Source organism: Argiope bruennichi, chromosome 1, assembly GCF_947563725.1.
Source record: "Argiope bruennichi chromosome 1, qqArgBrue1.1, whole genome shotgun sequence".
In the NCBI taxonomy this organism is placed as follows: domain Eukaryota; kingdom Metazoa; phylum Arthropoda; class Arachnida; order Araneae; family Araneidae; genus Argiope; species Argiope bruennichi.
The window spans coordinates 85022030-85039084 of NC_079151.1; the positions used below are offsets into that span (position 1 = coordinate 85022030).

The 17055-nt window shown below is 31.2% G+C and overlaps 1 protein-coding gene across 1 annotated transcript in view; it reads right to left on the bottom strand.

Moving 5' to 3' along the window:
* LOC129978926 (lachesin-like) overlaps positions 1-17055 on the bottom strand; it is a 319635-nt gene that overhangs the window by 23691 nt on the left and 278889 nt on the right. Inside the window, exons 7-8 of the mRNA XM_056090672.1 lie at positions 12819-12884; positions 4451-4537 (exon numbers count right to left, since the gene is read on the bottom strand). Coding sequence (XP_055946647.1) covers positions 4451-4537; positions 12819-12884 — 153 coding nt within the window. The remainder of the gene's footprint in view (positions 1-4450; positions 4538-12818; positions 12885-17055) is intronic.

Below are 17055 nucleotides of genomic sequence, written 5' to 3' on the forward strand. Positions count from 1 at the left end.
GTTAACTAATTAAATATTTATATTTTAATGTCTAACCTCTATGTCAAAATATTAAAACTATTATATTTGCTCTATTTCATCGATGTAATTGTTTGGAATGGTACCATATCTCCACAATGAGCTTAATAAGGTTAGAAACAAAACCCAATCATCATAAGTATCAGGATTTTCATGAAGCAATGCAGAGACAAACGCTCCGCTGTAAATCGCCCACCAAGATAAAACCAAAACATTTTACAAATTCCGGCGTCATAATCTGCGTCAAATGGCGTCTTAATGAACGGGGGTCAGTGCGTTGGGGCAGCGAGTGGCATTAATCGCTTCAAACTCATAAATATGCTTATCTCGAGGAAGCGAGATCCTAATTGGCTGAATGGAAGGAACTTCGTCTCCGCAAATTAACTACTAAGCCACAAATTCTTTTATATGAGCTTTCCGTTTCTCCTGGGGCTGATGCAATCCAGCGAATAACTGTTGGGGCAAGTATGCATTTAGGTGCACTATATGAATATATAAGCAGATCGAAATTGATTATAAAATTTATATTTCTTTTCAATCTTCTGTAGAATAAAATTTTTTAGAGCGATGACAAAATTATAGGATAACGAATCAGTAGCCTTTTCTTCCTTTAAACGACAAGGAACTTAGTATTTTGAATTATCTGTTTCAAAAGTATTTTATATTAATAAAATTTTCTTAAAAAAACACAAAGAAAATGGTTATCTTTCTAATTGAATGGTTCGTGAATGCTAGAAAAAATAACCTTTGATACTAAACTATTTGAAAACTAACATAACTAATTGTATAAATTCTGGTTAGAGCTTTATAAGAGTTTTTTCATGGTAGATATATTTTTAATGTTTTCTTTTATATCTGTATCGAAGACGTGCAAAATAAAAGTCTGTGAAATTTCTAAGCAGACAGAAATTCGAGTGCAAATTATCAAATTTTTAATCTTAAGCTTTTTGCGTATGATTCTTTGAAATCAGATATTCTTACGAAAGGAGACATTATATACAGAAAGCAAACTTTTAAAAGGTTTCTTCTTATCTTATTAGCATCTTCTATTAACAGAAAATGGCCATTTTTTATCAATAAATTAGGTTTTATTTAATTTACATTTTAAAAATACACTATATCATGTATGATTGCAGATCGATAGGAACTAATCACTGAGAACTTTCGGGTGTTTGCATTTGACGTGTTTGAATGCACTATCAACCATTCCTAAATTTTAGAGACGAATTTTGATAGTAAATTAATTCGAAAGATGTTTGTAGTTAATGGAGTTATAATGTTAGTTCATTTAAGAAGAATATTGTCTACCATTACTGTATAATTTGCGGTACATGATACCAAAAATTCTCTATTTAGTTAAGATTTGAGTAAAATGCTGATCAATCAAGAGCTTTTATATTTTGAAAATTAAACTCGACTTTTGTGTTGCTTGCGGTGTGAATCGAAGCATTCTTCAGTTGAAATCTCCAGTGAAGGACACTTAGAAGCTGAGCAAATGACAGCAAGCTATACTCTAGGGTCTTAGTATAATGTAACGTTTGGATACCATCCATCAAGGGCATAAGCACGTGCTCATTATAAAAAAAAGATACCCAAACCAAAGACATTGTCTCTTTTAAATTTGCATATGCTTACAAAAATTCTCAGAAATTAATTTTATCTAAACTTTTAAAACAAGAAAATTACTGTTTTTATTAAAAAAATTATTATTGTAAGAAGCAGCAGACGTGTTTTGATTATAGCATTTTAAAAGAGTTTTTGAATTTGTTTGTAGACTTTTGTAATGCTACTGTCACAATTCTAAATTTTTAACCAGAGGACGTCAATGAGTAAATTTTTGCCATCGCAGTAGTATACTTTCTCGTAGGCTTACGTATTTTTATTTTTATTTTTTATAATTTATTAATTTTTTACACACACACACACACACGTATTCAGTGTCATATTATCCTCATATTGAAAATATAAATATTAATATACACTTTTCTATCATCAGGATTAATTTTTTTTTTTAAAAAAATGAAGAATCATATTTTATAAACAGGTGTTAAGGTATCGTTGATTTCAAAGTTAGTAAATTAAAAAAATGCGTTTATATACCATTATAAAATATTGAATAAGTCCAGCAAATAATTTGCCTGACAATAAAACAAGATCGCTTAATTAGCCATCATTTGAATTCTTTCGTCATAATATGTTTTTGAGATGTGTTCTACACAAATAGCAACCTGACTTTTTATCATGTCCATGAAATAAATTTCCTAAATATACTACGTGAAGGAGCTTTCAATTCCCAAAGTTGGAACTCGAAATGGATCTCCCAAAGTTACCTCTTTTCCAAAAAGTCAGTTAATTCATTTGATAAATACGCGTTTCCATGTTTGCGCACGATTATCCTTTATAAAGAGATTTGGTAAATTATTTAGAAAGTACTTGGAAACGTAGATCCCTCATAAAGTTTGGAAGCCAGATCTCTTTCTGAGAGAGGGAGGGCGGCGAAGTGAAGAGAGCATTGGAAGTGCCGATAACTCCGCTGTAACGACATTCATTCGAAAGGAATACAAAGGAGGCCCGAAAAATAATGTGCGTCGGGGGATTTTCCCGAATAGCCTCTTTTCTCGCATTCGAATCGAAATAAATAGAGGGTCGACGTATTAAACGCGGAATGACCCCTCCACTTTGCATCGATGGGCAACTCTTCTACCGATAACTGCAGACGATAACAGGCCACGGAGAAACGATGCGAGGGAATGGCAACAATTGAAGCAGAGGTGGACGAGGCGAGTGGGTGAAACCGTTTTTCTGATCAATTACAATACGTAGATATGTCACTGCAGAAACTTGGGCAGATGATATCTATAAGCACAGGGGGAACATTGTTTGGCGATTCCCTTGAATAGCTTTCAGATTGTATTCACCCACAACTTGTTTTCGGAGTTTGATTAAATCGTAAGGCTATCAAATAATAAATCGAAAAATTAAATTCTTATTGACATAGATCCTCTCTTCCGATTTTGGTTCTAATAAATCTTTCTTCCTTTCGGTTCTAAGAGAGCCGTGGTCTTGCTATTTTCATAATCAACTTCCCTTCTCTTCTGTTTCGACAGACTTTTTTGGAATAGTAAGAAAGAAGCTAATAACAATGATTATGGAAATTATTTTACACTTCTTGGAAGTATATATGCTAAGAGAAAGAGAAAAAATAATAAAAATTCTCAAGAACAGGGCAAAAAGACAATTATTGTCACAAAATTAAGGGGAAATACAAGGAGATGGGTCATGGATATCATGTTTTTCCCACCACCCCATCAAAAAACTTTAGATAATATTTTATAGACTGAAAGAAATGTTACCATAAGATTGATCACATTTGAGCAGTTGATTGGGGTTATATATGATTGTTTGATCGAAACGGGTTAGATAAAAAAAATTTAAATAAATTGGTTTATTTTTATTTCATTTTTATATGACTTTATTGATGACTTATGTGATTTTTTATTCTAATATCTCCCAACATTACGTCAGGTTATAACGTATATATTAATGTATATGTCAATTACGGATACTCTGCAGCTCCGATCACCTTGGTTTTTCGTACATTTATCTTGGTTAAGAAAGAATGTTTTGTTTCAAATGCAAGTAATTGAGTTAAGCATTAAGAAATTTGGCCTTTTCTGGATTAAGTTCACCACATTAGTACATATACTCATAGGTGGATTAGAAAACTTTAAAGACCTGAGGAATGACTAGTTAATGTGAAGCTATCACTGAAAACTTTATATTTAAATGATTAATGGAAAAATATACTTCTGGATCTTTAAGACACGAATTTGTTTTGGTGAGGCGAACAATTTGGAAAAAAAAATTTATCTGGCTCATTTGAAGATTTGATTAAATGTAAAACTGCTTAACAAATAAGCAGTTTTACGTTATAATACAAAGGGCAAAGTACATATAACAACAGGTTTTAGAAGAACACACACACACACACACACACACACACACACACACACACACACACACACACACACACACACACACACACACACACACACACACACACACACTATAGAAATACAGAATTCGATGGTCCCTGCTTTTCTCATTTATTTTTAATATTGTACTGTTTTGAAGTGGCACAAAAATATAAAAATATAATATATACATAATACAAAATATTTAATGTAAAACTGTTTTATAAAAATCGACAAAACATGAGTAATCAAAATTTACCAGACATTAAGTACTTGCTAAATGTGGTAATTAGATGATAGAGAGAGAAAATAATCGTTAGAAGCAACTAGGCCAGTCCTAGGCCAAGGGAAGTATTTCATTAAGTTTCAAGCGAGATCTTTATAGAGACTACAAGAGAGGTTTTTCATTTCGGTAATTCTATAAATAAAAGGAAAAAAATGCAATATGATTTACTTACCTGTCATAACGGGTCTTTTCCATTTGCTGACTGTGGAATCTTCGGTCGAATCCTTCACTGAGCCCAGGCTCTGGTGTTGAGGAAAAGCTGAAATGCAAAGCAACTTATAGCGACAGAAATCACTGTTCGATTCAATGCAATTTCATTTTCATTCATTATAACTTATATCAAAAGTTTTTCATAGAACTCCATAAGCAAAATAAATATTTTTGAATTTAAACAAGAGAAAGAACCATTTATAATTTCAGAATATTTCTAGTCACACTTTTTCAGTTAATTATAGCGGATCAATTGCTGATAATTGTTAAATTATTTTTAGGTAGGATAAATATCATTTTATAACTAAAGACCTCTTTTCGTGAGTTGAAACTTGCTGTAATAATGAGTTACTAAGGTACAAAAGTTATTAATCCTTATTAATGGGCTATAAATTTTAATGGTACGAGCTCTTACATAAATCATTTTAATAGTAGATGTATTTTACTGCATTAAGATTTCTTATTCTGTATTTCTATTTTCGTAACTCAAAAGATGTTTTTAGCAAGCGAAACAACAAGTTAGCGAGGATGATAAATGGATGGATTAAGTTGGGAGAAAGATATTATTACACTATATATTTAAAAAGATAATTATTGATATTAAAAAATAAAAATCATCCGTGAAAAGGATTAAGAGTGTACAAACGCGTACATTGGTACTTTTCTTTAGATATATCTAAGCTTTGAATAAGCTAAGCGATAAAGATAGCAGAAAAAAAAATCTTTTATTTATGAAAGAATAACATTTGAAAAGTAAAGCTTCAAAAGAAATAATATATTTGAAGAATAAGTAGGAAAAATTAGTAAATAGTATGTACAAAAAATTTATTCTTTACATTTAATATAGGGCAACTTATAGATTTACAATAAGTTATGAACTCATAATGTGATTATCGATCCACTTATAATAAGACTAGCTATACAAAATTTTTAGTGTAATTAGAAAAATGTTTACCGCAACATCTCAAAGGATTAATGAAAAGTATTAAAATGACTGCAAATTTAGAATGATAAAGGCACATTTTTTTGTTTTAAAGATTGTTTTGTTAAGAAAATTTCAATGAAACAGTTTTTAACATAGAAATAATTCACGCAAATTTCTGAAATAAAAAAAATGGGAATAAAAACATAAAAAATCTTAAAGCTAGTTTATATTTTATGTAGTATTAACATTTTTTTCACTTTGATTTACCTGACTATATAAAAACATCTAAAAACATCAATTTTTACTTTCTCATACACGTTCATTACATCCATTTTTACTTTCTCATACACGTTCATTACATCCATTTTTACTTTCTCATACACGTTCATTACATCCATTTTTACTTTCTCATACACGTTCATTACATCCATTTTTACTTTCTCATACACGTTCATTACATCCATTTTTACTTTCTCATACACGTTCATTACATCCATTTTTACTTTCTCATACACGTAGTATTTCGTATATATTTTTTGATTTCTCCGAGTTTAAAAAACACATTTTTGGAAACTATTCCGTCTATCTGTGAAACAGACGACTCCAAAATGCTATGAGGTAGATAAACGGTCTTTACACCAAATTTGCAGATTTTTGTTTAAAATCTGCTCAGAGGTAGTACATCTGTTCGAATATAAGATAGCACGATAACTACAAAACGAAGAGAGCTAGATAGATAAGATTCGGTACACAGATTGAACATTTGTAGTGTAGAAATCTGTCAAATGTTGAGTCAAATCTAACATGGGATTGACCCTATCTCGGTATGTAATTTCAGAAACCTGTAAACGCGATAACGCCAAAACGCAAGGACTTAAATATATCAAATTTGGTATGGAATTTTTTGATTATAAGTGAAGTCTTGTGTCAAATTTTGGTTTCAATCGATTGAGAAAAACATGTCTAAACTGCAAATTCGTTTTTTGGATATTATTGACCGCATGTCAGGTATTAATTGCCAAAAACACTCGCCAAGGACCGCATGTCAGGTATTAATCGCCAAAAACACTCACCAAATATTACACAAAAGATTGTGTCAGAATGCTAAATTCATTACAAAAGTTAATATTTTGCAACTAATGTAAAACAATGCCATGCTAGGCGTTCTCTGGCATGACAAATGTACTAAAGACTATGCAAGAAAGTTTTGGGGCGACTACTCCTACTGGTTATCTAAGCAGGTTATTGTTACTATATTAGTAAGAGCACATTTTAAAAACCAAATGCAGATAAACGAATCAAGCCTAAAGAACTACCATATGATAACATTTTAGACTAAAATTTCAAATCTCATTAAACTTTTTTCAATTTTCTGTCTTTACCGCGAGTTTATGCGTTCAGTTTTGTATCACCCTGTATTCAAAGTTTGAAACACCACTTTTTATCTTTGATTGAATCATGTTTAATAAATAAAATTTCACACTTCTAAATTATGAGCAAAAATTTTTGATATTCACTAGCTGTCTCAAAAAGCTTCTACAGAAAACTAATCAAACTAGTTATAATGAGTTAATTAAGCGAAAAATTAGCAGAAACAAACCAAGTACGTATTCACACTCAAAATTGAATCGCCTAAATCAGCAAAATCCAGCAAAGTAATTCATTCAAAACTTTCCAAACAGAAAGAGGATTTTGTGCCCTGCAAGAAATCCGAATGTTTGAGCGGAAATAAATGAGTTCGGGCGCAGGAAAAGCCGTGAAAGGGGAGTGCGATCGGTGCCTAATTATGTCTTTATCGCGGCGGATGGAATCCCATCCTCGACATAACTCATTTTTATTTGAAAAACATTAAATGCTGCTGCGATTGAATGTGGACGCGTGAAATAAAATTTCTGCTAATGAAGGATTCCAACGCTCATTAGCTTCTAATTACGACGCCTTTAATCGAATTTGATAAAGAGATGATCTCGTGGTAGGGGAGGGAGGGAATGACTCCATTTTACCATTGAAATGTCGTGGAGTGAATCGAGGCTTTTCTACATGAAATATGCAGTTGTTTTATTAATTAACCTGTTTCGTATGCGAATCGAACTTTATAAAAAAATTTCTAGAGGTTTCTTAAAGTGGATAGGTGATCCATTGCTGGAACTTCGAATTTTTATACAGTTGGTTCAGATTAAATCGATTAGAAATTTGTAGATTTTGTTAAAATAGTTTTTGCAATTTCATTTATTTTATGCTTATTTATATTATTGAAGGGATTGGGATAAAATCTGGTTGAAATTAGTATTAGATCTTTCTATAATCGATTTACTGTTGTGAGAACATATTGTAATAATTCTATTAAGGATGTATGGATCTACGATCGAGTTAGAATTAGTATTGGACCTATTTACGATCTACTATGATCTAATTAGGATTAATATTAGGCCCCCCTTCCAATTATTTTTTCTTATTTTACTTTATTTAAGTGTTTCTATAAAAGATGATAACTGTCCAATAAAAAAAAACAATACTAAATCTAGAATCAAGATCAATATTAGTATAAAATTTTAATTAAAAGATTTAATAAAATTGTCATAAAAACAGATTACAAATAATTTTATCAACGCAACTGTATTTAGCATGTAATTTATTAAAAGTAATTACAAGTGTAGTCATGTGTTATAGCTGTATTTCCCTTTGCAAAACAATCAGCCCATTGGTTCATTTAGCCGTCTTTGATGACTGGCTTGACCACCCAGATGATTGACTATTTAGGTTGTTTAAAGATTAATATAAAATTTATTAAAAAAATTCACTTAATTATTTGATACTACTGAAAAACGTGAATTTAATTAAATTATTCTGCTATCAATTACTGTGAGTGAAAATTAAGGAATTTATAAACTTTGATTTAAAAGCGAAAGTGAAAATCTCATTTCGAAGTTGACAACCCCCCCTTCCCACATGATGCCACCCCCTCCCTCACCCAAAAAACCAATCTCCTTTAGTTTTACGGCAAAAGCACGCGATTGATTGTTTTGGTAGATGAGTTTGAATTTAAACAAATCATTAAATACTTTGCTACTGATTATGTGTTAATTTTTTTTAAATATAAGAAATATGCAAAAGAATTAGAAGTTGTTCAAAAATGAAATAGATATAATTTACATCTTTAATATCATATCAAGTTTCAAGATAGTATAAAAACTATTTATGTAAGATAATAATTTTGGAAGATGTGAGCATCAATCTCGATAGGCAAATCATAGCGATTAGCTATCTAGCGACGGTTAAGCCTATTTTTGCGCTCGTTTAAACTTTTCGTTTGACATCTATTTCTTGATTTCTTTACGTATTATTTCTTTTGACTGAGAGGAAACGGCAAGATCTCTCCAGAGCATTTCTAATAAAATTCTGAAGCCCCCATTAGTTAGCAAAGCGCTGCAGCTTTAAAAACGTTCAATGACAAACAATCTAATGTAACAATCTAAAAAAAAAAAAAAATGTTTGTATATGTTCTTTTTTACGATTCATCAATTTTTGTCTATCTTTGGGGAAATTTTATACATGCGTTCATCTGAAAATGCAAATGCTAATTAAAATAACGTTCAAGTACTTAAAAATTAAACAAATTTTTGGCATTTTTCATCTATATCTTTCAAAAAGATTATCTCACAAAAATGGTCTTTACATTAGCTTAATAAAATAGTTACCTTTTTTAATAAACACCTATTCTATTTCATTCTGTTTTTTTTTTCTCTAATTTTAATAAATTTAAATACAATATAAGGGAACATTTTTACGGTTATAATAAAATCTAATTTTTCATTATTGTATCAAAACGTCCAATCACGTACTTTAATCAATGTTAAAAATACACTCAAGAGCCAAAACATTATGACCACCTGTCAATAACGAGTTGCCCCACCTTTGGCGCGCAACACAGCTTCAACCCGCCTTGGCATAGATGCCACAAGTCCTTGGTAGATGGTCGGAGACAGATTGTACCAAATGTTTAAGCAACGGTCACGCAAATCCGAGATATTGCGAATTGGTGGTCTTTGAACTCTGAGCTGCCGTCCCATGTCATCCCAAAGGTGTTCTATCGGATTGATATCCGGTGAGTTAGGCAGTCAGGACATTAACTGGAATTCAGCATCATGTTCTTGGAACCACTCCAACACAATTTTAGCCTTGTGACACGGGGCGTTATCCTATTGGAACATTTTATTTCCTGCTGGAAAAACAGAGGCCATGTAAGGGTGCAACTGGTCCGCAATGAGGTTCAGATACCCTGTAGCATTCATGGTATGCTCTACCACAACCACGGGTCCCAGAGACGCCCAAGAGAACGTCCCCCAAAGCATAATACTGCCACCACCGGCCTGTGTATGACCTACTGTACATTGAGAGAGCAACTGTTCGCCTGGAAGACGGCGTATCCTAACACGGCCATCAGCGTGATGCATGACAAACGGTGGTTTGTCTGACCAGGCAACTCTCTTCCACTGATCCATGGACCATTCGCAATGTTTCCGGGCCCAGCGCAGGCGCAGTTGGCAATGACGCTTGGTCAGCAAAGGCACACGAGTGGGACGTTTGCTGCGTAGCCCCATATCCAACAATGTCCACTGAACAGTGTGATCCAATACTATTCTACTTGGCCCTGCATTGTATTGGGCTGTCAGCTGAGCCACTGTCTGGCCCTGGTTTTGCTTCACCATGCGAGACAGTCTCCGACGACCTTTTTCTTTGATAGCGTGTGGACGTCCAACACCATGTCGTCTACTGCTGCTTTCACTGTCATTCATCCACTTTGCATAAGTACTAACAACTGTAGATCACGCACAACCCATGAGTCGTGCAGTTTCGGAAATACTTGTTCCGAGCCTTCGAGCCATTACGATCTGCCCTCTATCAAAGTCACTTAGATCCGCAGCCTTTCCCATCACACACAGAAGTAAGTGAAAGAATGATTCTTCAGACTCTCCAGCAGCAGTTAAATACCACTTACACCTGATCACGTGCCTTCCACGTCATCCAGGCGAGTTCATTGCAAAATGTAGGGATGGTCATAATGTTTTGGCCCTTGAGTGTAGTAAAACAATTTTTTCAGTTATTAACTCTGAAATAGGACATTTTCGCTTTTATTTCGAAATATATACACTTTTTAGCTGGCACGCCCATTAATTTGTAGCAGATTTATTCCCTTAAATTCATATTTTTCGGCTTTATCAAGTCCCAAGATAAAATTTTAAGTAAATTCATCCCTATTAATAATTTAATAACCAAGGTAGTCAATAATATGGCCAAACCGCTTGGTCGCCGAAGGTGGCTGGTTGTAAAATTATAGATATGCACTGAAATAATGAGAATTATTGTTTAAATGTTATATTTTGCCTTTACCCTAAATTTATGAAAAAAATTCATAAGAACAGTAATTAAGCTTAATAGGGAGCTAATCATATCCGTTTTATCAAAATTATAGTAATTAAATAACACCATTTTTTATGATATGAAAGTTTAGCGGCAATTATAGCTTTACACGCTATTTGAACAGTATTTTAAATATATCTTATAGAACTGAACATTCTGCCTATTAAGCAAGTCTTTGTGGCTATGGAGGCAAGCAAATTAAATATATTTTTATGAATAGGGTGAGCAAGCTTTACCGAAAGCTTTACACAAAGAGCTGAGCAAGTTGAACTTACAAATTAGTTATTGCTTCAACAGTTGTTTAAAGAAATTCTCCTAAAATGTTTTGCAATTAGGATTCTAAAACTCAACTTTATAGAATAAAAGAAAAACATTAATGCAATTAAGCAAGCTTTTGTGTAATTAATTAGTAATATTCTTAAAGATTTCTTAGAATATATTTTACAGAATTTAATGCAGTGTTCATTGTGTAAAATTGCCTGAATCTGATTAGAATTTGAATATCAATTTAGCATTGTATATTGATAATTATAATGTATTTTAAAAATGTAGGGAAATGATTATTATTTTGAGAGTTTATTATTTTAACAGAATTGAGGAAAGTTGGTAGTAACAAAATTATTCTTCTTATTTTTTTTTGCGTGTGAGTGTAAATGGGAAATCTGAAACTAATAGCTCAGATGGAATTTTGTTTCGTTATTAAACTGGGAATGGATTTGTTTCAAAATTTGAAAGAAATCTACAAATTTGATGTAAAGACCACATTGCAAATTTCATTCATTTAGGTCGAAGGGTTTTTGAGATTTGAAATGTGCAGATTTGTCAAAATTTCAAGGTTGAATTTCTTGATGATTTCAATCTCTTTGCCTAGTTTCGTGTACGAAAAAGTAAAATGACCGCTATTGTAATGAATACAATTACTGCAAGTGTTTAAATAAAAGGGATTTTATTGAGAGAAAAAGATGTAAAAATCGTCTGGAAAGAAGAAATACAGGAAATAGACGCCCTCTTGTAAGGAATATGATTTATCTTAAGTCGCCGGTTTCAAGGATTCAGTTTAAATTTATTGGGATAGGATATATGGACATTTCTCAAGGTAGAAATGCAGCCCTTTCAGTGCTTGTTTGAACTACTTTGAAATAGAGGTACACCTCGGAATAGAAATACTCAAGGAAAAATTATTTCTGGATGATGGTTTACCCATGAAAAAGGCGAATTTGTTTCTCTTATTCAGCGCAATGTCACCCCATACGAGAATTCCAAGGTTGCATATATGGTATCTCTCTTTGGTGCTACTAGGATGCAATCTGGTGTTCCGTATTTCTCGGTCACATTGAGTCGACTAATATCTGACGACTTAGATTCGTTGCTGATCAATCTACCGTCCACTTTTTCAACACATTTGTAAACTCGGTCATCGATGAACGAGCATTAATAGAATGCATGCTTTTGAATGACGGCCTCCTTCATGAAGACGCTTGATACATTCCGTAAGCAATTTATACTTGACGTTCGACTGTCTCAAGCAACTGATAAACAGTATTTTTCGCTGACTATTTACTTTTCCTTACTTTATTCGCAAAATAACCTTTTACTCATACGTTGGTATTATTTTCATTGACAAATCATCTGCAGACTTTTTCATTTTTCGCACCTGTGCAAGTGCTTCAGAAGTCTTTAAAACATGAGAAACCATGCTATGGGTGATAAAGAAATTTTTACGATATAATCAGTATTTACTATTGTTTAGTGCATTCCATTAAGGTCGTGACATAATAGGGCTTAACTTCATATAAGATTTCTTATTTCTTAAATAGTCTACTGTTCTTCAGAATTGAAGTTTTTTTAAGCTAAGACTTCTGTATTTTTATAGTTGGTTCTTAGTATGTCTCATCCTTAAGTTTTGCACGTTAGAGTAAGTTTTGAAATTCTTTATCATATTGTTATAATGATAAAGCTGCAGGGAAGAGTGAAATGAACTCACCTTCTGAACTCTGTCGACGAATAGATGACGTATCTTTCGTCGGTTGACTTGTTGGGGGCTGAATTTCTACAGAAAGAATAAAAAGATATTGATTAACTAAAAAGTGGAAAATGTGATTTTCTTTTTGAAATTCTTTATTCAAAACTGTGTGCTTTTTTATAAATTATGTGCTCAAAATAGTTCTGAAACTTCCCTTTTTAGGTACAAAAATATTTTCCTTGCTGTTTTTGTTTAATTTTCCGAGACATCGGGTAGGCAAAGAAGTTCCGGTTGCAAAAATATACTATGAAGCTATATTTTTTTACGACACAAATGTGAGCGAAAATAGAAAATCAAAGAGATAAATGAAACATTCTCAAATATTAAATACAAATAATTGCATTTTTATAATAATTTTTTTTAATTTTTAAAAGGTTAGGCCTTTATAACAATTTTTGGTTATTAATAAAATTTTGATGTATCAAAATTGTTGCTCAAAACTTCATTCGGGATTATGACGCATGGTTTCTCACTGAGGTTAGAACTCTATTTTAATAGATTATGAACTTATATAAAAGGTCAACTGTATTTTTTCAACAAAAATATTGCTATTTACATTTTGTATTTTTTAAGTCAGAATATAATAATAAATCAGAAAGGTAAATTAAAATAAAACTACAACAGACAAAAATGTTAGTTCAAAATAATGAAAAAAAGCATTAACATGTCAAAAATAAATAAAAAGTTGAAAATTTTATATTTTTCTTAAATGTTTTTGAATTACTTATAAGGAAGTTCGATGCTATGAAATAATATTTTTATTTTAAATTTACTATAAACTTTTACTAACAAAAAACATTTTTCACGAGTATGCTTAAAATTATGTTTATATTTTATAACAATATTAATTCATCATTAATTATGTGACTACTATTATTCTTTTCATGATTAAAACCAACTCTAAATCTTATAGTTGATATTTTTCTGGATTGCATCTTTTTTTACAAAAAATTATGCTTTTTATATGAATTAAGCACTTTAATATAATCTGAGGATTAGTATATTTAATGCATAAATATCTGCCTATTTGTTTCTTTATAATCAATATTACTTTGGTTTTAACAATATTTTTTCTTTTTAACAATATAATAAACATTACTGGAGCAACATAAATATATATAACATTTATAATTTTCATTTTAATTATATCTCTTATTTTATCTTATGTTTCTCACATTCTATTACTCTCTGCTTACTAGAATTCGTCTGTAGAAATACAAGAAGTTATCTAAGATGTAGTACCCTTTTGCGCACCAACTTGCCTGTTGTTTAGATTTGCGAATATTTAATTATTAGGAAATCTTCTGAGAAAACATTTTGGCTGCGCATAGTGACGTTTTTCAACATTAAATTTTTTTTTCATAAAATTTAAATAATTTTCCATACATAGAGAATAACAATCACTATATTGGCGTGATTAGCATTAGCTCAGTATATAAAGCATATGCATAAATAATTTAATTTTAAAATATACCTCGCATAAAAAAGAAAAAAGAAAAAGAAAGGAAATTTGCGCATGATAAATTTTTTATTTCTTTGTTCTATGGGGATTTACGCTCGTAGCAAATTAATGACAATTAGAAAATATAGAATTTAAGGAAAATGCACTTTAAAGAGTTAATAGTTAATAGCATTTTAAAAAAGGAATAGTTAAGAATTTTAATTAGCTTTTTATTAATGTTTTCAAGAAAATAAAAAAATCATTAAAATTATGGATATAAAAATCGAATTTATTTTTCGAAAAGCCTTTAAAAAGAAAACGTCTTTGGTTCTCAAAAACAGGAAATGGATTTTTTAAGAAAAATTGAACAAGATTCCTGTCTTTGTTTACATACTATATAATAGTAAACATTTCCTCTCTTTTTTTTGTACTTTTTCATGTACGAAGTATGCAAGAAGACTTAAAGCAAAGTAAAATGAAAATATTATAATTTTCGAAAAGATTCTACATTCTGATTTTGTTGAATCTCTACATTTTAAACCTCCTCTTTTCTAGAAGCACATTTTTGGAATTATGTCTGCGTTTGTGAGTATCAAAATTAAAAAAAAGCAAGAGCTAGAGAAATGAAATTCAATAAGTAATCATAACATAAGATTTCCAAATTTTTGCAAATATTGTGGGAAATATATTTAAGGAAACTTTTTTTTTGTATGTTCCATATGCCTGTAAAAATGATACCATGAAAGAGGTGAAATTTCGTACTCTCTCTGTTTTATCACTAGAAAAGTAGATGTGTATTAAAATAAAGACCATATCCATTCACTTAAAATTCCAATTTGTATTATTAACTGAACGTAATAATCTAAAATCGAAAAACAATTGAGATAAATGGGACTTTTCATATACCGTAGTTACCAGAATTGCAGAAATTGAATAGTAGAATCTGTATCAAAATTAAAATCGAATTAATCGGAAGGAAGAAGTGAAAAATTCACTATTTCCTTCAATAAATTATGAAAAACAAAAGTCGGCATATTTTATCAACAAACTGAGGTTGATTGTAGAAAAGGAATCACTCCCCCTTGTGAACGTTTCCTTGACTTTTGAGGATTTGATGCCTATATTTCCATACTGAATGATAATTCCAGGGGGCACAGATTCTTTGCAACATGAATGAAATAATATATAAAACCTGAAAAATGCTATGATTAACTCATTTCTTTGGAGCGGCGGTGACCTAGTAATAAAATTTCGGCCTCTGGTCTGGAGGGCTGCTGGTTGAAGCCTGAATTCACTAAAGATCTGTTGGTATGTGAACCTTGAATATGTTAATGCTGACATGGTGCAGAGATTTGAAAAGGAGGATATCAGCTCAGTTACTACCATCTATTTAATTACGATTCACCAGGTAAGTTTTCTAGGTAGATAGTTTTTTTTTCTTTAGGTAGATTCCTGTAGGAAGACTACCTACTGCAATGGCTCTCTTGATAAGACATCGGGGAAATTTCTTCAGTTCTTTATCCTAGAACCTAGTATAACGCTTTGCCCATGTTATATTGTAATCGGGATAATTAGAGTAATTTTGCTCAAATTTTAACTTGCTTAGAATATGTTATTGGAAATGTGAAATTCTCAGACGAGTTCGTAAATGGACCATCTAGCTCAAAGGGGATGGAAATGGGGGATGGGTGGGTGAAATTTTCATTTCGCTGTAAATTTCTTAATATTGAAGATAGAAAAATAAATCCAATTAGCAAAATTAGAGTCTCGTTAAGGCGAGCAACTTTTGCATTTAAAGTTTTTCGATAATTGCAATAACTTAAAAGTTAGGGGTGAAAAGAGATTTTCAAGCCCTAATTTTGATTTTTCTAACATCAACAATCTGTGTTGTCACATAGTAGCTTAGAGGTAAAGGAATCTGCCTTTGCCTTCCAGCTTGCCTAGAGAATTGAAGAAATAATAAAGATTGATGTCTCCTTGTATAGGTTTTATTGGGATGATATTTTAGAATTTATCTACTCATTATTTTCGAAAAGTGACATTTAACGATGAGTATAAAACGAATATTCATTAAACTAGGCATGTCTCTGTTTATCTTTCTTCTAATTAATGCTTTATTGCAAAATAATTTTTTGTTTCTTTCTTTTAAAGAATAAAAGAGAGAGTATTGCAATTGTCAAAAAAAAATCTAATTCGAGATTTCGACGTATCCATTTCAGATCCCCTTGAGAGCGAAGAACACATTTCTATTTGTTTGTTTGTGAACACGACAACTCAACAACGCTTCTATCCAGATGTAAGGAATTTTTTATATTGTTTTTACATCCCATTTGTAGATTTCTATAAAATTTTGAAAGAAAACGATTCATAGTATGTATGTATATGTGACTGTTTGATAACTACAAAAAAAAGAAAAAAAAGGGAGCATGTTGTATAAAATTTAGTTTATAGATTTAACACCAAAGATGTAGATATCCATCAAATTTGGCCTAAATATGACAAGGAGTTGACTGTCTATCGGTCTCTACTTTTAGAAGCATGTTAACGTATAATTTAAAAACATAATGACTTATATAAATAAAATTCTGTATGTGGTTTTGTGGCTACTATTTTAGTTCTGTGTCAAATATTTTGATTTCAATATATTAAAAAAAAAAAAAACCTTTTTAAAAGCATCAATTCAATTTTCGGGTACCATTAATTGTACAAATTATACAAATATTAATCGCCAAAAATATCGCCAAGTTATCGATAGAT